General features: G+C 41.7%; 1 protein-coding gene across 7 annotated transcripts in view; it reads left to right on the top strand.

The window, feature by feature from the left end:
- The first annotated feature begins 2,519 nt into the window (after nt 1-2,519).
- The window catches only part of Dnm1l (dynamin 1 like), a 67,219-nt gene continuing 43,935 nt past the window's right edge, over nt 2,520-25,803 (top strand). For 4 of the 7 annotated variants that reach the window (XM_004632182.3, XM_004632190.3, XM_004632183.3 and 1 more), the window contains exon 1: nt 2,521-2,777. In XM_004632182.3, coding sequence (XP_004632239.1) covers nt 2,676-2,777 — 102 coding nt within the window. In that variant the 5' untranslated portion in view covers nt 2,521-2,675. Of the gene's footprint in view, nt 2,778-25,803 lie in introns of all 7 variants that reach the window. The other 3 variants (XM_004632185.3, XM_004632188.3, XM_023716255.1) reach the window with 2 other exon arrangements.

The raw sequence follows: 25,803 nt of genomic DNA on the forward strand, positions 1-25,803 counted from the left end.
AACGTTTCTAATTTTGTACCTCTTTAAAAAAAGAGGTTTATCTTTTTATCCTCTTTAAAAACACACACACACACACACACACACACACACACAATTGGTTTGCTTTGTTTCCTACAGTGAAACACTGCGCATAAACTATCCTGCCTCATACTGAAAAAAACCTTATCAAATTAGAGCCATTCTTTCTCAAGGCCTTATCACTTCCTGCCTCTTTTCTGCTGTTCCTGATTAACTCAAAGCTTTAGGACAGCTACTACACAATCCTGCCTTGTGGCAGAGTGACAGGGACATTTTTAAGCACTGACGACAAAATCATCCTTCCTACTTTTAGAAAAAAATGCACGTTACTATGAGGCTCTGCATAGCCCAGCCTGTCTTAGTCACTTTCTTGTTATGGGGTTAAAATACACAATACCCACAAGTTAAAAGGGGGAAAAAAAAAGTCTATTTCAGCTCCCAGTTTCTAGAGGTTTCAGTCCATAGTGGGCTGGCTCAAGGGAGGGCAGAGTGGCACTGTGGAGGAAGCTTGCTCGTGGTAGGGCAGCAAAATCCCGGTGCATTCAGGGAGCAGCCGGGCCATATAGCCACGCCCACCGGAACTGGCCTCTTCCCGCTGGACCTCAACCCCCGACATCACGCCCAGCACACGAATCCAGTATCACACATCCATGACTCAGTGACTCCAAGCCCCACCTGTGGGTGCATGTGGCTTTGGGGGTACATCTAGATATAAACCACAACACAGCCCAGGAGAAAAATTATAATTTAAATAGAACTACCTAATGCCACAAAAAATTCATGACATTTTGCCTTCTGGAATATATCTATGTACCCTTGCACTTCTAACTCTGCCATTAGCAATCAGGAAAAGACCACCCATATCTACAGTGTTACCAATAAGGGAATTCAATTTTGGTTGCATCATTTTTGTCCCTGGGGCACTTGGACCCTTCAAAGAATTACTGATTGCGTCTATGGAGCTCTTCTTTCAGCTGCCTTTTCTTGTTGGAAGTAGAGACTGCAGTGTTTTCTATTTGAAAGTAATATCTGGGCACAGTGGTGCACACCTGTAATGCCAGCACTCAGGAAGCTGAAGCAGGAGGATTGCTGTGAGTTCAAGGCCAGCCTGAACTGTATAACCTGAGTTACAACCAATCCTCACAATGAACTGTATTTATGTCCACTGTATTGATGAAGCTCAGCTGGGCACTTGGGAGGCTGAGGCAGGAGGGATGCCATATATATGAGGCCAGCCTGGGCTACATAAAGGGACTCTCAAAACACAAAGCAAAACAAAAAAATATGGCATACCCTTTATCCTGCTGAACATACCAATTTTCCTGGGGTGACTGTATACACCTGCCATCGATGGTACTCACTGAAGTGGGGCAGTGTACAACTTTCATGAAGGGGTGGTCCCTGACTCCAGGGAGATTAAATCACCTATTTGTAAATTAAATCTATTATTGCTCTTATTACCTGCTGTACAACACACCCAGTCAAACTACTTATTTGTTCATGTGAAGTGTTACCAGCTGACTCCTATTTTAGACCCTAAATTCATCAGAGTCTGGGAGTGTGTGATGATCTTGATTGTTATTTTCTAGGAGCTGGGGCTGCATTAGTAGACTCAAAAATTCTGTAGGAGCTGATAATCTAGCAAGAGGAAATATTAGAAAAGCTCAATTTGTTATGGGTTATAAGAGATAAACACTGTGACAAAAAACAGGAGGGGAGGGGGCTTTTCCTCACTCGATTTAGTTCTTTGCTCAAATATATACATGTGTATCTATTCCCCTCCCCACTTTGACACAGAAAATCTTTGGAAGCTTGGCCTAGGAAAGATACCATCTGCCTAAAAGGAGAAACTACACTCAGGAATGGAACCGTATGTACACCCAGCAAAAAGCAAGGCAGTTTTCAGATCTCGACTTTGGTTAGGCCACTGCAGTAAAGATTTACATAGAATATAGAGATAAGGGGCAAGCGATTCTCTTCTAAAACGCCAACACGCTAAGACTTTTTTGAATTATTTTATTTTTGGATACTAGAGATCGAACTCAGGACCCAGTGCTTGCCAGGCAAAGGTTTATGCCACTGAGCTGTCTCCCAGCCCATTTTTTTTTCCCCCTAAACACATTAAAAAAAACTAACAACGGTTGAGAACCCAGGTTGGTTCGGTGTTTGCAAAACAGCGTTGCATACTGTACTGTGGCTCCAGCGTACAGACCTTTCACAGCCGGCTCGGGTGTCTGTGGCCCTGAGTCATTAAGTCTTCCCAACCTGTCCTTAAGCATCCTAATAAAGAACGCCATCGCTAACACCCAGCATTTTCACATCTCTTCTCTCGCTCCCTAGGCTTTAGACAAGAGTCCCAGGACACCCAGTACGTCCATCCTAGCTACTCTAAACGCGCGCCTGAGTCGCGCGGCCCCCTGGGACTCGTAGGCATCCACGGACCACCGCGAGAGAACTACAACTCCCGGCAGGCTTTGCTCCTTCCCACTCCTCACGGCGCAAGGCCTGCCGGGAGGGGGCAGGGAGAGGCCGTCTGGGTCCAATGGGTGCAGGCTCCGGAGGGGAGGGCGGAGAAGAAGAGGAAGAAGGCGGACTCGGAGCCCCGTCCCCATTCATTGCCGCGGCCAACTGGGCGGGGGTCCGCCGTTTTCGGAGTCATGGAGGCGCTGATTCCTGTCATCAACAAGCTCCAGGACGTTTTCAACACGGTGGGCGCCGACATCATCCAGCTGCCTCAGATCGTCGTGGTGGGGACGCAGGTGAGAGACGCGGCTGCGGCGCAGGCCGGAGCCCCGAGCGGGCCTGTGCGGGCGGCCTTCGCGGCCTGGAGCAGCGGGTCGGTGCCGGGGGCCCGCCGCTCTGCACCTGCCCGCCCGGCTGCGGCGCGCGGGGAGGAGAAGCCGGGCGCGGCAGAACCGGAGTCAGGGGCGGTGCGGCGCCCAAGGGCACCTGGGGGACGCGGCGGGGGGGCGGGCGGGCGCGGGCTCGGCTCCGCGTCTCGTGGCGGGGCTGCGGGGCCCCGGGGCTGCGGGGCCGTGCTGGGGCGTGAGGCCGCCCAGTGCTTCGTGCCCTGCGGCCCCTCCGAGCCCTCCAGATGGGCCGAGGCAGTGTTGCAGAGTCCCCGACAAACAAAAGGAACTTTAAACATCCCATTCCTATCTGGAGATCTCTGGGTACTCGCAGGGAATAGCCAGGTTTTCTGGTTGGGCGGCGGTTTTTGTCTTGCACGGTTTTGTGGTTGTGACCTAAATTGGGCGTCAGATTCTCTGCCTGTTTAGGTTGGGTCTCGGAGAAAGTCATCGTCCATTCTGTGCACACATGTTGAGCGTGTATTTCTAAAGGGACAGACCCGAGTTTCATTTTCTTTGCCTGCTTTTTCTCACTGAAGAGAAATCCTGTTAGAGCTAAGAAAAATATCTTAGAGATAACTTGGTATATAGATTTTAAGTGCATTAATATTTTAATAGTGTCTTTTCTTTTGAACTGAAGGTTTCCCCATCGTTTACCATGAGGTGTGTCGCTACATCTTGCTACAAAATGAAAGTGCATGGGATGAAGTTAGGAGGAGGGACTGGAGACTCTGAATCATGAAATATAATAAATCGTGCCCAGTATTTTTATTAAGCAAACTTGTTTTGTTTGGATCATATAATAGGTGTTGTATAAATATTTAGAGTGTATATTGCTCATTTAACTAGATAATATTTTAAAACACCAGAGATTTTAACATCAAAAGTCATGTTTTATAAATAGAATTGTAGTGTGCTTTTTTTTTTTTAATTGGACTCGAACATACAATTTGCTGGGCCGCTGAGCTACATCCCTGGCCATATAAATAGAATTATATGGAAAGGATAATATAAATTTTCTTTGGTAGTAATTTGCAGGAGTTGTATAGCTTTAGACCAGAAAATTTCCATGTATTTTAAAGAGATTCTCAGTGAAAATCTTAAACGTGTAGTAAAAAGAATCAGCACATTCCATAGTGTATCACCATAAATAGTTTAAAATCAAGAAGGATTCTTCTTACACAAAATAACGTTTCAGTCAATAAACCTGTTGGCTGGCAAGACAGAAGGAGGCCTGGGCGAAAACTAAAAACTCCATCTGAAAGCCATTAATCTGTGCTGGCGGAAACTGGTGCTCCCAGTGACAGTTATGTGCCACCACCATTGTATGTAGTTTGACATTTCTCGAGGGATAGGTTTTGGCTTGTCTTAGTGGGGCTTATCTTTGTCCATCTCCTCCTTAAGTTCCATCCTTTGTGATTTTGATATGGAAGAAATAAGGAATAGAAACAATTTCTTTTCCCTCATGTTTTTTTTTTCCAGTATTTTGGGGAAGAAAAAAAGATCTTTGTTATAGATTTGCATATTTGATAGCACAGTGGTGGTGAACCTGTGGCATTCGTGTTGTTCATCTTTAAGACAAAAGATGTGAATGTATGATTTTATTTCTAAACTGAAGCCTCAGTATTCAGGCTTAATTGCAGTGTTGGCATCTTGTGTTGAGTAAGTGGGTTTTGGTTTGCAGTTTGGGTGCTCTGAAAGGTTCACCATCACTGGTACACCACTACTTTGTTATTCGTGCCATTTTTACTGTTAATGTTGTATAGCAATATAGCATGCATTTATTTTAAAAACTGGAGTTTTTATTAGTGCATGTTTACAGTCCATAGTGGTTACTTTTGTTGTGCTGGTCTAGTGTACGTACAGAACACATGGCAATCTTTTTTTTTTTTGAGACAGTGTCTCACTGTAGTTCAGGCTGGCCTTGAACTTACTATGCATGTAGCCCACATACTGTGGTTCAAGCTACTCTTGAATTTACTAGGTATGTAGCTCAGGCTGACCTCAAATGCACTTGAAGCCATCCTGCCTAAGGCTCCTGAGTGCTGGGATTACGTGCACCACTACATCTGGCTTTGCTGGTCTCATCCTATATATATCCGATAGTACAGGGTCTCACTATGCAGCTCAGACTCATAGTGATCCTCCTGTTTGGTGTGCGCCACCATGCCCAGTCTCAGTGGCCAGCTCAGCGTGCCTAGGGGTGGATGCTGGCACTGGCGTGGCATGAGATACCCGGAATGGAACCCTAGTCCACTTGGCCTAAGCAGGCACTTAGTCTGCTGAGCTATCTCCCCAGCCCACCGGTCTCATCTTGTTGAACTTCTTAGAAAAGTGATTCTCATAACTCCATTGTGTGTAAGAGTCACTTTGAAAATGCATTTCCTAGATCCCGTTATTAAAGATTTTTGGTAAGTTTGCAGTAAGCATGGTACGCTTAGTGATTTTGTTGCAGATGGTTCATGAACTCTATACTGAAAAGTGTGTAAATAAATCATTGAATTTTTAATACAGAATACTAGAAAAAACAAGAAGAATTCAGAGAACTGTGTCTAAGGGTGGATGATACAGTATCACGTTGATTTTGGTGGTATTCTTGTTTCAAAACATTAATTCCTAGGCAGCCCTCTCCAACTCCTAAATGTTTTGAACCATGATTTCTTTCTTTTTTTTCTTTTTGCGGAACCAGGGATTGAACTCAGGCCCTTGAGCTTGCCACGGAAACAGTTATTCTACTGAGCCATCTCCCCCGCTCCTGAACCATGATTTCTTCAATTGCCCAATGAATACTTATTTGGGGTTAAGATGTTACAGGCATTCAAGAGTGAAAATCAGGGCTGGTGAGATGGCTCAGTGGTCTAAAGCACCTACTTAGAACAAGCTTAAGCTAAGCAAAGCACAGGGACCGCGGTTCAATCCCCCAGCACCACATGCCAGCCAGCCCTGCCCCCTGGTGGGCTGAGCTGGCCACACACACACACACACACACACTCTAAATAAATAAATAAATAAATAAAATAAAAATTTAAAAAAAAAGAGTGAAAATCATGTTTACAGTTATTTACAGTTTTTATTACTTAGCTACATATATAGCTTTTTTCTTGATTTAGCTCAGATCCTCTGTGTGGAAAGAACAGAGTAGGAGAGAAGGTTGATACTTTTAGCCTGAGGTATACTTTGCCTGTGGAGAAGGAGATAAGACTTTAAGCAACTTTTGTGACTTAACTTGGAAAATTTAATCACTATTTAAGTTGAGAACTGGAAGGGGGAGCCCTCTGGGTATGTAATTCAAGCTACAACTTGGAACAGGCCCACTACACAGGTGACATTAGCCTAAGAATGCCTTAGTGTGGCTAGTAAGGTACCTTCTACTTTGCCTTTCTCTTCAGTGGTTAGTGCTCCATCTTCAGTAGTTTGGACACATGTAAAAAGTGTGAGTGATGCAGACCGTAATCCCAGTGCTGGGGAAGCTGAAATAGGAGGCTCACTGGAGTCTGAGCTGTGATGGATTTTTTTTTTTTTTTTCCTTTCCTTTCTGGCTGGCTCAGAATTCCTTAAGGGCAGGTCTGGGAAGGCATGAGGATCTGGGGATTGAACCACAGCATCCTGAGCCGACTGCTTTGCTTAAGCATGCACTTAAACAACTGAGCTAATGGGCAGGCCTCCCGAAGGTTTATTTACTTATTTTTGATACTGGGGATCAAATTCAGGACCTTGTGCTTTACTCCCTAGCCCCTAGTCTGAGCTGTGTAGTGAGACCCTGTACCAAATACATTAAAGGGGAGAGAGAGAGAGAGATTGATTTGGGTTTTAATGACCAATTTATAAACCATCTTCTTAAAATCTGACTTGAAGAAAGTCACAGAACATAAAATTCACTCTTACGAAAGTATACAATTCTGTGGTTTTTAGTATACTTGCAAGGTTTTACAGCCATGACTACCATCTAATTTTGGAGCATACTCATTAGCCCCAAAGGAAACCATCAGCAGTCACTCCTTCATTTCAGCCTCTCCAAGCCTCTAGCAACCACTAATCTTTTCTCTCTCTAGATTTGCCTATTGTAGACATTTCATAGAAATGAAATTGTACATGTGGTCTTTTGTGTCTGGCTTCTTTTATTTAACATAGTGCTTTTTTAGCTTCATCCCTGTTGTATAAGTTGAGTATCTCTAATCCAAAAATCTGAAGTCCAAAATGCTCCAACCAGTGTACAGAACTTTTTTTTTTTTTTGTGGAACTGGGGATTGAACTCAGGCCCTTACGCTTGCCAGGGAAGTGCTTATTCCACTGAACCATCTCCCTGGCCCAGAACTTTTTTTTTTAAAACTGGGAATCAAACTCAGAACCTTGTGCTTGCCAGACAGGCATTTTGCCACTGAGCTATATCCCTGGCTGTGTATATGACTTTCTGAGTGACATCCTGCCCAAGTGGAAAACCATACCTGACCTCATGACAAGATGTAGTTAAAATGCAGGTGCACTAAAAGTATTGTATAAAATTACCTTCAGGCTATCTACACACTAAAATATATGTTTTTTTTTTTAAATTTTTTTATTTTTTTTTATTAAAATATATGTTTAAGTTTGGGTGCCATCCTTCATTTTTTTTTTTCCATCCCTCATTCATTATACGTGAGTATTCCAAAATCTGAAAAATCCTAAAACTGAGACACTTGGTTCATATCCAGGCATTTGAGACAAAGGATACTCAATCCGTACTCCATTCTTTTTTATAGCCAAATAATATTCCATCATATATGTTTACCAGTTTAACCATTTGTCAGTTAATACGCATTGGTGGCTTCCACTTTTTAGTTATTATGAATATTGTTGCTGTGGACATTTGTTTACAAGTTTTTGTGTGACCATGTTTTCAATTATCTTGAGACTGCAAGTCCAATTTTTGGATCATATAATAGCTTAAGTTTTTGAAGAACTGCCAAACTTTTTCCCATCACCTTTTACATGTACTCTGGCAGTGTACAAAAGTTGGGTTCATCCGCATCCTTAACAACATTTGTTACTATCTTTTAAATGCTAAATTGTCCTGGAATCATTTCTTTAGAAAAGAAAGCACCTTTAAACGCCTATCCTAGTTCCTTCTGGGATTATTATTATTATTATTTATTATTATTATATATATTTTTTTTGCGGAACCGGGGATTGAACTCAGGCCCTTACGCTTGCCAGGGAAGCACTTATTCCACTGAGCCATCTCCCTGGCCCCTATTATTATTTTTTTGATTGTTTGATGCCCCTTTTTTGTATTTAGTACAGGGTCTACAGGGTCTCACTACCTAGATCGGACTTGTAGTGATTCTGTTTTCAGTCTTCCATGCTGTGGGATTACAGGCGCATGCCATCACATCCAGTCTCAATCGCCATCTCAGGGCGGGGCCGACATGGCATGTTGGGATTGAACCTCAGCCCCTGTGCTCTGCCTAAACAGGCCTTTAGTCTGCTGAGCTATCTAGTTGGCCCTTGATGCCCTCCTTTTTTTTTTTTTTTGCCATGGGTACATTTTAGTTCCTCCTGGAGTCTTGACCTCTTCTAATGTTGTGTACATTTGTTCTATGCTTGGAAGGGCTGATGACTTCATTAAGTTTAGTAATTTGGTGCCAAATACTGATGCATTTTTCATTTTTTCTGATGAATTATTTTCTTTTGAGAATTCTTCGATAAATATCTTTCCTTTTCTTTCAGTTTCTTGTGTAAACATAGCTACCTCCTTTTTTTTTTTTTTTTTTTTTAGCATTTATTTAGTGTGTATGTGTGTGTGTGTGTGTGGCCAGCTCAGCCCACCAGGGGGCGGGGCTGGCTGGCATGTGGTTCTGGGGGATTGAACCGTGGTCCCTGTGCTTTGCTAAGCTTGTTCTAAGTAGGTGCTTTAGACCACTGAGTCATCTCTCCAGCCCGCTACCTCCTTTTTAAACTTAAGAAACGATGAAATTTACGTAGCATAAAATTAATCATTTTATTTTTTGGTACCAGGAATCAAATTCAGAGCCTTGAGCTTGCCAGGCTGCACTGCTGGCCCAACATTAACCATTTCAGTGAGATTGAGTGTTATTTAGTACATTTATAATAGGAAATTAGCATCATTATCTAGACCCAAAACATTTTCATTGCAAAAGAAAACTCTACTCATTAAGCAGTCACTCTCAATTTCTCCTGCAACCACTGGTCTTCCTGTCTCTCTGGATTCATTTATACTGGGTATTACATTGTAATGGAACTATATGGATATTTTATGTCTGGCTTCTTTGACTTACATGATCCTTTCATGTTGTACATGTACTAGTGCTTCATTCCTTTATTAGCTGCTGAGTAATATTTCATTATATACATAAACCACATTTTGTTTTCTTGTGTATCCACTGATGGCCAGTTGAGTTGTTTCTGCTTTTTAAGTGCTGTGCATATGGGTCTGGTGAGATGGCTCAGTGGTCTAAAGCACCTACTTAGAACAAGCTTAGCAAAACCCAGGGACCACGGTTCAATCCCTCAGCACCACATGCCAGCCAGCCCACCCCCCTGGGGGCTGAGCTGGCCACACACACACACACACACACACACACACACACAAATAAATAAATAAAAATAAGTGCTGCGCATAGTATCACTGTGAACATCTGTCTTAGAGAGTTTATCAGTTCTTTTGATGTGTATTTAGGATTAAAATTGCTGGATCAATGTAATAATTTTATATTTAACTTTTTGAGAAACCATGACACTTTTCCAAAGCAGATGCCCCATTTTACAGTTCCTGTCAGCAACATATGAGAGTCTCAACAGTCTATACCCTGATCATTAAGTGTTTCCTCTGTTTTTCTGGTTATTGCCATCCTGATGGATGTGAAATGTCATCTCACTGCGATTTTCCTTTGCCTTTACGTAGTGACTAATCATCCTAGCTATCTTTTTATGTGCTTGCTGAGGTTACATTTCTTTTCTTTTTTTTTTTTTCATTTCTTTTTTTAATTGTTGAATTGTAAGAATTCTGTGTAGGTTCTAGATTGCAAGCCTTAATATGGCTTGCAAATATTTTCTCCCTTTTAGTTTTTTCACTTTCTTGATAGTGTTGTTTGATGTACAAATGTTTTTCATTTTGATAAAAGTCCAGTTAATCTATTTTTTTCTTTTGTTCCTTGTGCTTTTAGTGTTCTGTTGAAGATATTGCCAAATCCAAAGTCATGAAGATTTATTATTTTGTGTTTTCCATTAAGGGTTGTATAGTTTTAGGTTGTACTTTTAGGTTTTTGATCCTCTTCAGAGAGGTTTTGTCTGCTGTGAGGTAGCAGATATAATTTCATCTTTTACATATTCCTGTCCACCTGGTCCATATTTTGAAGAAAGTAGTCCTTAGCACTGTTGTTGCAAATCAGTTGGCTTTTGATGTGTGGATTTCTGGACTTTCAGTTCTCATCCATATGTCTGTCCTTATGAAAATACCATACTGCCTTGATCACCATAGCTTTTCATTTATTCTGATATGGGATCAATGAATCTCCTAACTTTGCTCTTCAGATTGTTTTAGTTATTTGGAGCTCCTTATCGTTTGACATGAATTCAATGATTAGGTTTTCCATTTCTCATTTCTATATTCAAGACTTGGGATTTTTTAGTTTTTTTGTTTTGCTTTGTTTTTTGTTTTTTCTCAGACAGGGTTTCACCAGTTCTGCTGCCTTGAACTCACTTTGTAGCCTACACTGCCCTTGAACTCAGCAGCAGTCCCTCTGCCTCAGCATCCTGAGTACAGGGATTATAGGTGTGTGCCACCAAGCCCTGTAAGATTTGGGATGTTTTGATAGTGATTGTGTTGAGTCTGCAGATTGTGTTGGGGAGTTTTTCCCTAATTTTTGGTGGGTAATTCTTTTCTTTTCTTTCTTTATTTATTTATTTTAATTTTTTTTTAATTTATTTGAGAGAGAGAGAGAGAGAGAGAGAGAGTGTGTGTGTGGTGTGTGTGTGTGGTGTGTGTGGCCAGCTCAGCCCACCAGGGGGCAGGGCTGGCTGGCATGTGGTGCTGGGGGATTGAACCGTGGTCCCTGATGCTTTGCTAAGCTTGTTCTAAGTAGGTGCTTTAGACCACTGAGCCATCTCTCCAGCCCCTTTTCTTTTACTATTTTAAGTCATCCTCTGGCTCCTATGAGTTCTGAGGACGTAGCCCTTATATCTACTGTTGGTCTTAATGAGGCTTTTCAGTGTATGATATACTGCTTCTCTGTTTCATTCTTCCTGCTTTCAGACTTTGTCAGCCACATAAAGTGTCGCAGTTTGACTGTAATTTATCACCATGTGGCTCTATTTGTCCTACTTGTAGTTCATTGGGTTTCTTAGATGTGTAAATTCATGTCACTTATGCTTTTCTGGTTTTTATGGAAGTGAAGTTTATATTTATTTATTGGTCCTAAAGGTAGAACCTAGTGCCTTGTACATGCTAGGCATATTTTGCAGCACTGGCCTACCCAGTCTTATAAAGTGGAATTTTTTTTTTTTTGGTGGAAGTGGGGATTGAACACAGGCCCTTGCGCTTATTCTACTGAGCCATTTCCCTGGCCCCTAAGGTGGAGATTTTTTTTTTTTTTTAAGTTTTTTTTTTTTTTTTGCAGAACCGGGGATTGAACTCAGGCCCTTGTGCTTGCCAGGGAAGCGCTTATTCCACTGAGCCATCTCCCCGGCCCCCAAGTGGAGATTTTTAGTAATACTACTTTAGCTATTCAGGTTCATGATCATATCACATACTGCATCTTTTATTATTTGAGCCACAGAACACTGGCCTATGATTTACAACCAATAAGAAAATTTTTTCCTTGAAGCTGTTATATTTGCAAAACTTTTGAAAATTTAGATTCTGAATAGTTGATATATTATTATTGTTGTGTGTACATTAGTATAACTATGTTGTAGCCCAGTGTGGTGGAACCGGGGATTGAACTCAGGCCCTTGTGCTTGCCAAGGAAGTGCTTATTCTACTGAGCCATCTCCCCCGCAAGAATCTGTGTCAGAATAAGTTTAAAAACAGATGGGGATGTAGCCCAGTGCGAAGCCTGTGGGTTCAATCTCTAGTATGTGTGCTGAGGATTAGCCTTTTGATACGGTTCCAATCAGAATACCAGCAGCATTCTTTATGGATCCAGGAAAAAAAAAAAAAAAAAAGAACCCTAAATTGGAGCCAGAAGAGACACAGAATAGCAAAATCAATTGTGAGCAACAAGAGCAAAATGGGACACATCACAAACCCAGATTTCAAGTTGTAAAGTTACAATGATAAAAACAGCATATTACTGATTAAAAAAAGAGACACGTGGATCAGTGGAACAAATAGAGGGAGCAGAAGCAACCTCACCCACATTCAGTTATTTAGTCTTTGACAGAGGGGCCAGAAACACTCTGGAAGATAGCCTCTTTAATAAACAGTGCTGGGAAAGTTGGATATTCACGTGCAGAAGATTAAGTCTGCATCCATATATCTGACCATGTACCAAACTAAACTGAAAATGGGTCAAAGATCTCAATGTTAAAATGTAAACACTTTAGTCTTTTTTTCTTTGGCGGAACCAGGGATTGAACTCAGACCCTTGTGCTTGCCAGGGAAGTGCTTATTCTACTGAGCCATCCCCCCCGGCCCACACTTAGTCTTTTGAAAGATAAAATAGGTAAAAGTTTTGAAGACATAAGTGGAGGCAAGGACTCACTGAACAAAACCCCAGTAGCACAAGAAGTAACACCAATAATCAACAAGTGGGATCAATGTCAAATTAAAAGGTTTTTGCACAGCGAAACAACCCGCAGAGTGAAGAGACAACCTACAAAATGTGAAAAAAACTTTGCTACTCTTTGGACAGAGGACTAATAACTAGAATATATAAGGAACTTTAAAAAAAAAAAAAAATCAGTCCTCCTCTAATAAAAGCCCCAACCAAAAAGTGGGCAACTGCAATGAATAGACACTTCTCAGAAGTACAAATGGTGAATCAATAACTGAAAAAACATGGCCATTAAAGAAATGGAAATTAAACCAACACTGACATTCCATCGTACTCTAGTCAGATAACAACTTGGCAAGGCCGTTGGCAAAAGGGCACTCTTCTACATTGTTCGAGGGAGTGTAAACTAGTACAAGCAGTATGAAAATCAATATAGAGATTCCTTAAGGAACTAAGAATAAAAATTCAGTTTGACCCAGCTATGCTTCTTTTCGGGTATCTTCTTGAAGAAGTTAAATGCATCATATTACAGTGGTGGTACATATCCGTGTTTATAAAAACACGGTTTATAATGGCTAAATTTTGCAAATGGCCTATATGCCCATCAACAGATGAGCAAGTAAAGAAAATGTAGGTATAAACAATGGAGTACTACACTACCATAAAGATAAACTTGAGATATTTAAAGGTAATGGATGCACCTTCAGTCCATTAAATGTCTTAAATATCATATGGCTTCTCACATGAGAAACCCTGCCCAAAACATAAATGAAGGACAAAATAAAAGATGGATAACGGAGTGGGGAGGGAAAGGAGGGAAAGGGGATGGAGAAAAAGAGAAAAAAATAGAAATTGAGCTTCTGCAAAAAAGAAGGAAATTGAGATTGGAAGGACGGGTGGATAGGAGGGGGAAGGGACAAAGAAAATAGTTAAGGTGTGTTGTGGACATGTAAACATAATCATTACTGTGAAGAAACACTGATAAAAATATTTTTTGAAAGTGAATCAGCCTTGGTTAATGTGACACTGTTATTGGGTAGTTTCTTTTTTTTTTTTTTTTTTTTATTTATTTTTTTTTTTTTAATGTATTTAGTAAAAGTCCTGACTACATAGATCTGACTTGTAGTGATCTTCCTGTTTTCTGCTTCCTAAGTGCTGGGATTACAGGTGCACCCCACCCACCCAGCCTCAGTCCCTGGTTCAGCATGCCCTGGGGGTGGAACTGGCTTGGCATGTGGTACCAGGGATTGAATCCCGGTCCCTATGGTTGCCTAAGCAGGCACTCTAGTCTGCTGAGCTATCTGGCCAGCCCTGGGTAATTTCTTTAAAAATGGCTCTCCAAACAAAAAGTCCTTCTTGCCTTGAACAAAGATTTGGATGAGACAAGCCAGAAGTGGTGCCAAAAATTTATTTGAAAAGTGGGCCAAGTGATTTGGGCTGAAGAAAGAGGAAGAGAGAAAAAGACCAAAACTAAAAGCACACCCTGGGTCTGGGGAATCATGACAGTGGGCTCCTTATAGCATCTCCTCTCATGCTGTCCACATCTTGTGGGAGCCTGTGGAGACGTTCCACCAGATCCAGAGAGTGATTTGGCACTGTCGTGGGATCTTGTACTTGACATGTCCTGCTAATTTCCCCAGCTAGCTTTGCCATGAATGAACATTTGTGATTCCTGGCCCCCAACCAGTGCTAGTTACCAGAGATAGAGCTGACAGTGTAACAAAACCTTTTCAGTGAAAGGGCACACCTCAAAATAGAGTGCAGGACACTATAAATCCTACTGCACTACAATTGGGAAGAAACTAGAGACCAGACACATAAATCTTGAGCTCCTAAATATTGTACAGGATATTGATTCAGCTTTGGGAATATGTGGCTTGAAAAGAACTAAGTCCTTGGAATACCCCATGGAAGCCTATTTTCAGAGCAAGCATAAGCTGTGCTCCTCTGTGGCCACTCTCTCCTCCCCCTCCAGGGAGGTCCATAGTACAGTCTTCATAGCCCTACAAAAAAATGACCTAAATAAGTGTAACAAATGAATGACCATGAAAACAGAAAAAGAAATGTTATGGTCCTCTTACTTCTTTGTCCAAAGTAATAGGAAATGAAGTTGAAATCTCACCCTAATTGCTTATAACCTTCTATGGCAAACTTCCTCTGGAGTTGGACACTTAAGATTAAAGATGATGTTTGTAGCAGGGAGGGCAGATAAGGAAGTTGGTGTACAACCAAAATCCAAGCCTGTGGCTCCACGGAATGTCGCCTTTGGTGTGGCATGGAAGGGGAAATACACTTACTCCTGTTATAACCTCTTCAGTGTGGAATTGTATGTCATATTTGAGAATTACAGTTATTTTATTTATTGATTTTTTTTTTTTTGGTGTGTGTGGCCAGCTCAGCCCACCAGGGGGCGGGGCTGGCTGGCATGTGGTGCTGGGGATTGAACCACGGTCCCTGTGGTTTGCTAAGCTTGTTCTAAGTAGATGCTTTAGACCACTGAGCCATCTCACCAGCCCAAAATGGAATAGGATTTTTATTTATTTATTTATTTATTTATTTATTTATTTTTTGCTCCTCGAATGCCTTCAGGGCTCTTTTGGCTGGCTGGAGTGTTGTGGGGATTGAACTACAGCAACCTGAGGCTGACAGCTTTGTGGAAGCAGCCACTTAGAGAACTGAGCTAGGGCCAGGCCCCCTACAGTTATTTTAAAATACTAAATATATCAAAGAAATAGTGAATGCAAGAATGTGAACACTCGTAAATCTACTGCCATATTAAGAAATAAAACATTAATACTCAATTGAATTACTGTCTTTCCCAAAGAGAGAATCACTTGTCCCGACTGACCAGCGGGTCAGTCAACGAAGGTCACCTGGGAGAGAAGCGGGGAATTGAAGAGGGGACAAAGGACAGGAGATGCGAGAAATGAAGACAAGATAGGATTCTGATCAAGTCTTGTTTATTCAGGGGAGGTGCTGGGTATATATAGTGGAGGCATAGGGAAATGACATTGGCGGGTTAAAGGCGCCAGTAACTAGGCAACCGGGCTATGACAGGAAGTCCCACCTCCTGGGCATAGCAGGAGACTTATGGGAAGTAGGTGGGGTAAGAACTAGGAGCCTAGCTCATCAGAGGTAGGGGAGGAGGAACCCAGAAACCCACTTGCAATAGGATTGGAGGCCTGGAGTTATTGTGCCTCCCACAGATCCCCCTTTACTTTTATATATGTATATAAAATATGGCTTCCTAGATGGCTGATTCCCTTGAGGGGGCAGTTCCTGTCTTAGGTCGGGGCGTCCTCTACACAGACCCCACTCAAACCTTACCTGTCATAGGAGACTAGGACAGCAGAAGGCCCCGTTCCTGTCTTAGGCGGTGAGTGGTGTCTCGTGTATGCCCCTCATTACCCGTCTCTGGCTAGCCTGACCATCTCACCAAGGGTGGGAGAACTAAGAGGTCTCCGGACCTTCAAAATCATAAGCTGGTTGTATTCCAGCGCAGTTTTCCCTTTTAGCCATCTCAAGCCTGTGATAATGAACCTGTATGGATTGCATTTTCATGGCATCCAATTGTTGTTTAACAAAAGTCATCAGCCTATTGAAAAGACAGGGTCCTATTGAAAGTATTAATAGTCCAATCAAGGGTCCCAATAGGGGTAGAAGGTAGGGTAGTACTCCATTCCATGCGCTCCAGAAAGGATTTTCAAATAGCTCTCTTCTCTTAATAAGATCTTGAAGTCTCTTTATTTTATCTCAAACAATACCGGACTTGTTTGCGTAGAAGCAGCAGCATTCCTGTAAAACCAAGCAGATCCCTCCCTGCTCTGCTGTTAGAAGGTCTAAGCCTCTTTTATTTTGCAAGACTACTTCTGCTAATGAATCTGTCTGGTCTTGGATATCTTGGATAGTACCAGACAAGTGTTTGATCATCATCAATCAGCTGATTAGATAATTTACTATAAGAATATACTGCTACTCCCAATCCTGCTGTGCCTGTCCTCATGGCCGCCGTGACTCCTAGTCCCACTAATAAAGGGATGAACTGGACTGCCCTCTTTGTGCGGCCCAAAGCATAATCTAAACTGGGAAGGGGTACAGGATCATTACCAGAGATGACATCTATATCAGGCAATACAATTGCCATGACACACAGTCGTGTCCAGTTGGTAGGTAAATATGTGAAGGCTAAATTTCCTCCGCATATAAACACATGTCCCTTTTTTGGGCAAATAGGGCTACTTTAGTTAAGTATTTGATTGCAGCTGGTGAAGGTAACAAATCCAACATCAACAGTGAAGCTATCATTGTGGAAGCTTCCATGTATACAGGAAGAATTCCACAGGAGATAATCCCCCCCAGAGAGGGTGGCTCTGGCTAATGCCTGCCAGTCCTCAGGAGTAAGTCAATTGTCAGCCACAGTTTCTAAAATGGCTGTGGTGTATGGAGCCGTGGGCAACCGCCCGCTGACATTCTGGAACAGGGGGCCTTGCAGCTTTCCCCTCAAGGCAAAGCCCCTGACCTTTGTAGTACTGAGGCTGTAAAGGGTGGAGACCTGCCTCCTCCTGTGATGCCCTCAGGCCATCCCTTCCATTCTCAGGTTCCTTCCCGGCAATGGAGAGCCTCTCAGTTCCATCTTTGCAGTCTACAGCTTTCTTGGCGCTTTCTTTCTGGCCAAGCTCACAACATTTTAAATCCTCCTGCTGGGTTCCTTGCTCTTTATTCTCAACATAAATCTGGCTTCCTGATTTTGATTTCAAGATTCTGTTCCCTTACACGAGGGCACACACCCTTAGGGGGTTCTTTGTCCTTTACGATGAGTTTTACCTTTTTGTCCCTGTAGTATATTTTCACTTTTTTTTTTTTTTTTTTTTAATCACATTAGCAACAACCGGGTCACAGTTGTCTCTGGGATAAGATTTCATCAGTTAAATTCCCAGTAGGAAAAGGCCGTAACTGGGACCTTTTCAGGTCCAATAGTCTCATAATAATCCTTAAGGGCATCACCAACCCTTTTCTATGGCCTGTGATCAATAGTTCCTTCAATAGGGAACCATGGGCAAACTTGCTTAATATATTCAAAATATTGACACAAATGTTTAATTTTAACCTTTACTCCTTGCGCCTTTAATGCTTTACTCAAACTTTCTACAAATATCTCATGTTCACTTAATGCCTGTCCCATTGCCAAAGGGAAGGGGAAGGGGGTGCCGTCCTCTTACTGAGGTTCAGACGTCGCAGTGGGCAACTGCAGCGCGGGGCTCTTTTACTTTCTGTGTTTCTCTCTTGCCGGCTTTCTCGGACAGTTCCGACGCTGAATCCTCCGTACCAGGTGCCCCATACGTTGGGCACCACTTGTCCCGAACCAGTGGGTCAGTCAATGAAGGTCACCTGGGAGAGGAGCGGTTAATTGAGGGGACAAAGGACAGGAGACGCGAGAAATGGAGACAAGATAGGATTCTGATCAAGTCTCGTTTATTCAGGGGAGGTGCTGGGTATATATAGTGGAGGCTTAGGGAAATGACGTCGGCGGGTAAAAGGCGCCAGTAACTAGGCAACCGGGCTATGACAGGAAGTCCCACCTCCTGGGCATAGCAGGAGACTTATGGGAAATAGGTGGGGTGAGAACTAGGAACCTAGCTCATCAGAGGTAGGGGAGGAGGAACCTGGAAACCCACTTGCAATAGGATTGGAGGCCTGGAGTTATTGTGCCACCCACACACTTTCTTGACTTTGGGGTTTAATCATGCCCATGACTTGCATTATACATATAATATACGTATAGATAATGTGAACAGTATACAGATTGTCTTGCGTGAGTTTAAGCCTGAGATAATTGATGTCAAGTACTAAATGCTTTTCTTCAATGTTTTATCCATTGTTAGTATGTATGCGCAGTTTATGTGTGTATATACACACATGTTCCTTTCACTTAGTGTTTTATATTGGGTATAAGAATATATCACAATTTACCCTGGTGCTGAGGAATATCAGTGTGTTACCCTTTGTTTTCTATAATAGTTTCAGTAATCACTAGAACTGTGAACATTTCTATATCTGTTTCAGCTATTCAGAAGTGGAATTTCTAGATTTTAGGTTTTTTTATTTCAGTTTTTTGGAGACAAGGTCTCTCTATCTCAGGCTGGCTTAATTTGAATTCTCCATCCATCTGACTGAGTACAGTGATAGAGGCTACCTACCATACCTACCTGTAGTGGATCTGGCAGTATGCTTCACTTTTTTTTTTTTGTATTTTAGGGAAGGATCTATAGGGTGTTCAGGGTCTTACAACTAGATCAGACTCGTAGTGATCTGGCTGTTTACAGCCTCCCAAGAAGCAGGATTACAGATGTGTGCCACTAGGCCCAATCTCAATTGCATGACCCCGGGGTCGGGGTCAGGGCCAGCACGGCAGGCCCAGGCATCAAACCCATGACCCCTGCAGGCGCTTTAATCTGCTGAGCTATTTGGCCAGCTGTATGCTTCATAGAAAGTTGATTATGACCATTTACATTCCTACCAAGAGTAAGGCTTGTTTATGTCCATAAGTGGTACTGTATTGTCACACTTTTCATTTATAGTATCTTGTTCTTTTTATTGTATCCCACTGATTACTAGTGACTTTGAGTATTTTACCATAATTCTTGATCCTTTGTCATTCAGTGGTTGTGAGTTCCTGTTCCTGTCTCAGTATTTTCTTTTCATTGTCTTTCATTCTTTTTTGCTTGTTTTGTTTCTGTATTTAAAACAGGGTCTGCGGGGTCTACAGGGTCTCACTATGTAGATCAGACTTGTAGTGATTCTCCTGTTTTCAGCCTCCCAAGATCTGGGATTACAGGCACGTGCCCAGTCTCAATCACCATCTCAGTGTGCCTCACGGGCGGGGCTGGCATGCCACGCTGGGGATTGAACCCCGGTCCCTGTGCTTTCCTAAGCAGGCACTTAGTCCTCTGAGCTATCTTGATCCTTCTGCAATATTTTCTATCAGATTACTTGTATTTTAGTTATTGTAGGGGTTACATATTGTGGTTACTAATTTTTTTCTTTGCTAGGATCTAGGCTTAAACCCAGGGCCTTAGACACGCTAAACACGTGCTGTGCCTTAGCTACTAATTCTTTGTCAGTTATATTTTTATTTTTTTTAACATTTATTTAGTGTGTGTGTGTGTGTGTGTGTGTGTGGCCAGCTCAGCCCACCAGGGGGCGAGGCTGGCTGGCATGTGGTGCTGGGGGCTCGAACTGTGGTCCCTGTGCTTTGCCAAGCTTGTTCCAAGTAGGTGCTTTAGACCACTGAGCCATTTCGCCAGCCCCTCTTTGTCAGTTATATGGGTCACACATTTTCCCCAAATTTCTTTTCCAAAGGGGAAGATATTTAAACCTTGATAACCAAAATAGTTACTAGTCTTATCTCTTTTGTACATTTGTGTATTGGTCAGAATTAGTTTTTGTTGTTGTTGTTGCTTCGTAGTACTGGGGATCAAACCCCAGGGCCTGTGCAGTCTTAAGCATTTACCACAGAACTGCACATGGCCCCTTTATTTTTAAGACAGGGTTTTGCTGTTGCCCAAAATGACCTTGAACTCCTGAGCTCAAGCTGTCCTCTTGCTTTGGGTTCTTGAATATTGTAGCTGGGAATACACCCATTTTTTTTTTTTTTTTTTTTTTAGGGGGGTGCTTAGTGTGCCTTAAAGGCAGGTCTGGCAAGGCATGAAGATCTGGGAATCAAACCTCAGCATCCTGAGACTGAGTGCTTTGTTTAGCAGACACTTAAACACCTGAGCTAATGGGCAGGCCCCGTGGAATACAGCCATTGTTCCTGGTTTAATTTTGTTTTTTAGCAGCTTTATTGAAATATAATTTAGGGCTGGGGAGGTGGCTCAGTAGAATAAGTGCTTGCCTGGCAAGCGCAAAGGCCTGAGTTCAATCCATGGTTCCACCAAAAAAAAAAAAAAAGATATAATTTACATGTATTGAAGTTTGCCTGTTTGAAGTGCAGTGTTTAATGTTTTTTGTGATACTTGTATATTTGTACAACCATCACCATAAACTAATTTTAAGATGTATCTTCAACTCAGAAGGAAATCTGTATCCTTCCACAATCAGTCTCTACTCTCCTGCATCCCCAGCCACCTAATCTGCCTTCTGTTTCTATACTTGCCTATTCTGGACAGTTCATATAAACAGGAGCAGATGATGCCTGGTCTTTCTGGCTAACTTCTTTCATTTAATATAATACTGTGCATTACATAATAGCATGTGTCAGTACCTTATTTACAAAGTATGACTTATGTAAGACTAAACATTAGTTTCAGTATTTCTAGCTGAGTTAAATGTCCATGCTAGGATTCTGGGCAGATGGCAACAGTGGTACAATAGTTTACTAAATATCTTTATGGTGTTCCCATGAAAACAGAATGAATAAGGTAAAAACCCAAAACCACATGGACAGCAGGTTTAAGAAAATTAGTTGACTGTGTTTCTCCATATACTCTCAAATACCAACAGGTTGGGGACAGACCATGAACAACTCCAAGACCTGTATGTTCTCATCAGTATTAGAAGTAGAAGGAAACAGTGGACCATCTGATGAATCTGAAAAGTTGAAAAAATAGCCAAAGGCTAGAAATCTTGGAGGGCCACTTTCAGAATACTAGCTGAAATTGGGGAAGAGTATTACACATACCTGTAATGGTGAGTGTTGAAAGATGTTTATTGTAAAGTCTGAAAGGACTGAAGCCCCTTCCCAGATCTTTAAAAACTAACCATTAAAGCTTCCTTTCAGGGCCAGTCATGACAGTGAGAAGGAACTGAGAATTCAGTTAAGTATTTCTAAAGAGTATAAACAGAGGAAAGAAAATGTCCACATAAATGTCTAGGGCAATGAGCAGGGCCAAGATACCTTTAAATAGAAAACCTATATTTTGAACTATGAAAACTACAAAAGAATTTCAGGGTTTTTGTTGTTTTGGGTGGGGCTGAGGGTCAAACCTGGGGCTTCACATTAACTAGGCAAACATCCTAACCCAAGAGGGAGAATTTATTTTTTTGTTTTCTTTCTTTCTTTCTTGCTTTTTTTTTTTTTTTTTTTTTGTGCAACTGGGGATTGAACTCAGGACCCTGTGCTTGCCAGGCAAGCACTTATTCTACTGAGCTATCTCCCTAGCCCCAAAAGGGAGAGTTTAGAGTGTGAAGTTGAATCTATTTAGAGCCAATCTCTTTCAAAAATCAGTAATATAAAATGAATGTCTTTGGATTTCATGCAAAGTTTTTAAAGAAAAGCAAGATCTTTATGGATAGTGAAAGCATTCCAGAAGACATGCCCACAAAAGATAAAATCCATGAGACACTAAGATTAAACATATAATGATAAGGCGTTTCAGGAAACTATTTTGCATAAGAAAAATTTCAAAATTAGGTAAAATTCAGTGAAGTGTTAGAAGTAACATATATTTTAGAAATGAATGTAAATGAGAAGGAACATGAGCAAACAACTTTTATTTTTATTTTTTTTATTTTTTATTTTTTTAATATTTATTTATTTTTATTTATTACATTTATTTATTGTGTGTGTGTGTGTGGCCAGCTCAGCCCACCAGGGGGCGGGGCTGGCTGGCATGTGGTGCTGGGGATCGAACCGCGGTCCCTGTGCTTTGCCAAGCTTGTTTCAAGTAGGTGCTTTAGACCACTGAGCCATCTCTCCAGCCCCGAGCAAACAACTTTTAAAAGGCAGTACTGTCAGAGGGAAAGAATGTTCAAAGGAGAAAGACATTAAAAACAAAAACATAATAGAGAAGAAAAACAATGGCAGAGTAGAGACCAGCCACCAAATACCAGCTCTAGAAGACCTAGAATCGAGACACCTGGAAAGCGATTTGGTGAAGAGAAAAAAGAAATAGATTTCTGGGAAGCTGTAGAGTGCTGACAGGAACATGGAAAGTACAGAGAAGCTGAGAAGCAATAGCACAGGCAGAAAAAAGAACAAAGCAGGTAGGAAAGGAGCACTGTCTCCCGGGGAGCTGGACCTGAGTCCTGTGACGCAGGGTAAGCCTAGAGAGCATTAGCAGCTCCATGGAGAAATGTCAGACCGGGCTGGAAGCACTAGCCTTCAGAAAAGCCGGGGAGCTGACTCAGTGGAATAAGCGCTTCCTTGGCAAGCGCGAGGGCCTGAGTTCAACCCTCGGTTCCACCAAGAAGAAAAAAGAAAAACAGAAAAGCCCATGGCTGTTGTAAATTGCAAAAGCAGTGGAAGGTTTTACTCCTAGAGCGACTCCTGCTGGGAAGGCTAGAGTTGGGTAAGAAATCCAGTGCTGTGCCCACCATACATACTTAAGAGTGCTTAATCAGGAGCCATTTTGGGAGGGGATTAATTTTTTTTTTTTTTTTTTTTTTTGGGCAGAACTGGGGATTGAACTTAGGCCCTTGTGCTTGCCAGGCAAGCACTTATTCTATTGAGCCATCTCCCTGGCCCCTGGGATTAATTGTTTAAGACTGAACTATAGAATAACTATAGAACAACTATATTTCAGTGTTTCTGGTGTCACCCTCCTACAGTGACTGGACATCTCATGACAGCAACAGTATATAGTTGCAGAGAGGGCCCTGGCTAGACACAGAGCCCTCTAAGGAGTTTCACGTCAGGCTGGGAAGTTCATAGGAGTCTCCAAATTGATAACCTAGGCTGGTCATGTATGGCTTTTGGAAGGGACTGGGAAAGTGCTGGCATTAAGTCCGGTGGACTGCTGACAAGCCCTAGCCCTTTCTGCTGGTGACATGTTAAATAGAGATCAGTGGTCTGTTTGCTTTAACCATTTGTCAGTGTAATTAGGGATATGCCTTTGCTTGGATAGTTGCCACAGCCTGGGGTGTTTGCACAGCCAGGCCTCTGGAGCAGGGAGGGCACACACAAAGCCACGAGCTGCAAAGGTTGGTGGAGAAAGCCATGACTTGGGGTGCCCAAAGGAACACAGAAGCCAGGAGCAACTGGAGCAACTAAATGTCCAGGGCAGACACCAGTGACCAGCTGTGCTCAGCTGGAAAGGTGGGGCAGGACTCGGCATCCACATACAGAAATGCGATTATGGAAACAAACTAGGTCTTGGTAGTGAGTCATGATCCCTTTCCCATATCTGGTGGATTCTAATACTGTATATTCTGGAAAGAAACCACTGGTTTAAAACCATGGAAGAAGGTTTTTGGACTCAGTTTTTTTTTTTTTTTCACCATTAGATTTTGGGATTTTCTTCCTCTTTTTTCTTAGTTTGCTTTTTTTTTTTTTTTTTGTACTTTAATTCTACTAATTTTCTTTTATTTCTTAATAGTACCCTTTGTCTCATTTTTCTCTTAACTTCCTTCTCTTTATTTTTCAAGTTTTACTTTCATTTTCCCTTTTCCACACCCTCCATCTTCACTAGTATTGCAATTTTTTACTAATATTAATATTAAGCTTTAATATTTAAATATTTGGTCCATGCTATTATTGAATTATTTATTTATTTTTTAAGACAAAGTCTAACTGTGTAGCCCAGGTAGCCTGGAACTTGCTAACCCTCCTGCCTCAGCCTCCTGAGTGCTGAGATGACAGGTATATGCCACCATGCCTGGCTATTACTGAATTTTTTTCCACTGTTAATGGTAATATAGTTGTTGCATTTAGTAGATGTTAACTGTATGTCAATATTTGGCTTGTTGTGTCTAATTACAGATTTATTCTATTGATATGTGTTTCACAGTAGTAGCTTTTATTGTTTCTTATGGTATATCAATATTTAAATTTCTTTTAAGTACTGTTGCTGATTTTGTTGCTATTACCAGGACGGCATAGTTGTTGCCATTAATTGGTTTTTACTGTATGCCAATATCTAGATTGTCTTTTTTTTTTTTGTTTTTTTTGTGGAACTAGGGATTGAACTTAGGCCCTTGTGCTTGCCAGGAAAGTGCGTGCTTCACTGAGCCATCTCCCGGCCCCGCTAGATTGTCTTTGTGTCACCAACAGTACTGTGGTTCATTTCTAGAGAGCTGGATGCTGGGTCAACTATACTGTATCTTCCCTTCCTCAGGTTAATGGAGGTGGTTGGATCTTGGAACAGAGGCAAAGAACTACAGTTAGCCAGGAAGAGAATGTATCATCGGAAGGCAAATATTAAAGAAATCTCCATGTCAGCAACAGGTTTTCCACTATATTTGATCCATAGTCTCAGTGGGCATATACAAACAAAACCAAATTGAAACATGAAAAAAAAAAAAAAGACAAAAAACTGCTTCTGAAAATTTTCAACTTCCTTAAGCTAATCTATGGAGGACCAATGGGAAAGAAATAAAAAAACTCAAAACAACTGAATTACACAAAAATAAAGAGGAGACCAGAAAACAAACAGATAAGCAACAAAACAGATCAATAGGTTGTCAGTGATGTCAGAGATGATATAACTAAACAGGTAATAGACTTAATCAGTGAGCTTTTGGACACTGCTAATAAAAATCGAGCTGCGGGCCGGCCAAATAGTTGAGCAGATTAAAGCGTCTGCAAGTACGCACAGGGGCAGGGATTTCAATCCCCAGGCCTATGTGGCACACACCTGTATTCCCGGCTCTTGGAGGCTGTAAACAGGTGGATCACTACGAGTCTGATCTAGTAGTGAGACCCTGAACACCCTGTAGACCCTTCCCTAAAAAATACAAAAAAAAAAAAAAAACCCAATCCCCCCCAAAAAGAAATTAACCTAACCAGAGAAGTGAAATACCTCTATAATGAAAACTATAGTACTCTGAAATAAGAGATTAAAGAAGATATTAGAAAAATAGAAAGATATCCCTGGTTCCTGGATAGGCAAAACAAGTATAGTCAGAATAAATGGCTATACTTCCAAAATTGACATACAGATGTATTGCAATCTGAGTCAAAATACCGATAGCATTACTAATGCTGTCCTAGAGAAAGTAGTCCTAAAATGCATATGGAACCACAAGAGACTCATAATAGCAAAAGCAGTCTGGGCAACAGTAACGAGGCAGGAGGTATCATAATCCTGGACTTCAAGCTATACTACACAGATAACTAATAAAAGCAATGTAGTACTGGAAAATAAAGAGACATGGATCAGTAGGACCAAGTAGAGCACGCAGAAACAACTTCAGCATTTTCACAGCCTGATCTTTGACAAAGGGGTTAGAATTTATGCTACAGGAAAAATAACTGCTTTAACAGATGTTGCTGGGAAAACTGGCTG

The sequence above is a fragment of the Octodon degus genome, unplaced genomic scaffold (assembly GCF_000260255.1).
Source record: "Octodon degus isolate 3935 unplaced genomic scaffold, OctDeg1.0 scaffold00047, whole genome shotgun sequence".
Lineage (NCBI taxonomy): Eukaryota > Metazoa > Chordata > Mammalia > Rodentia > Octodontidae > Octodon > Octodon degus.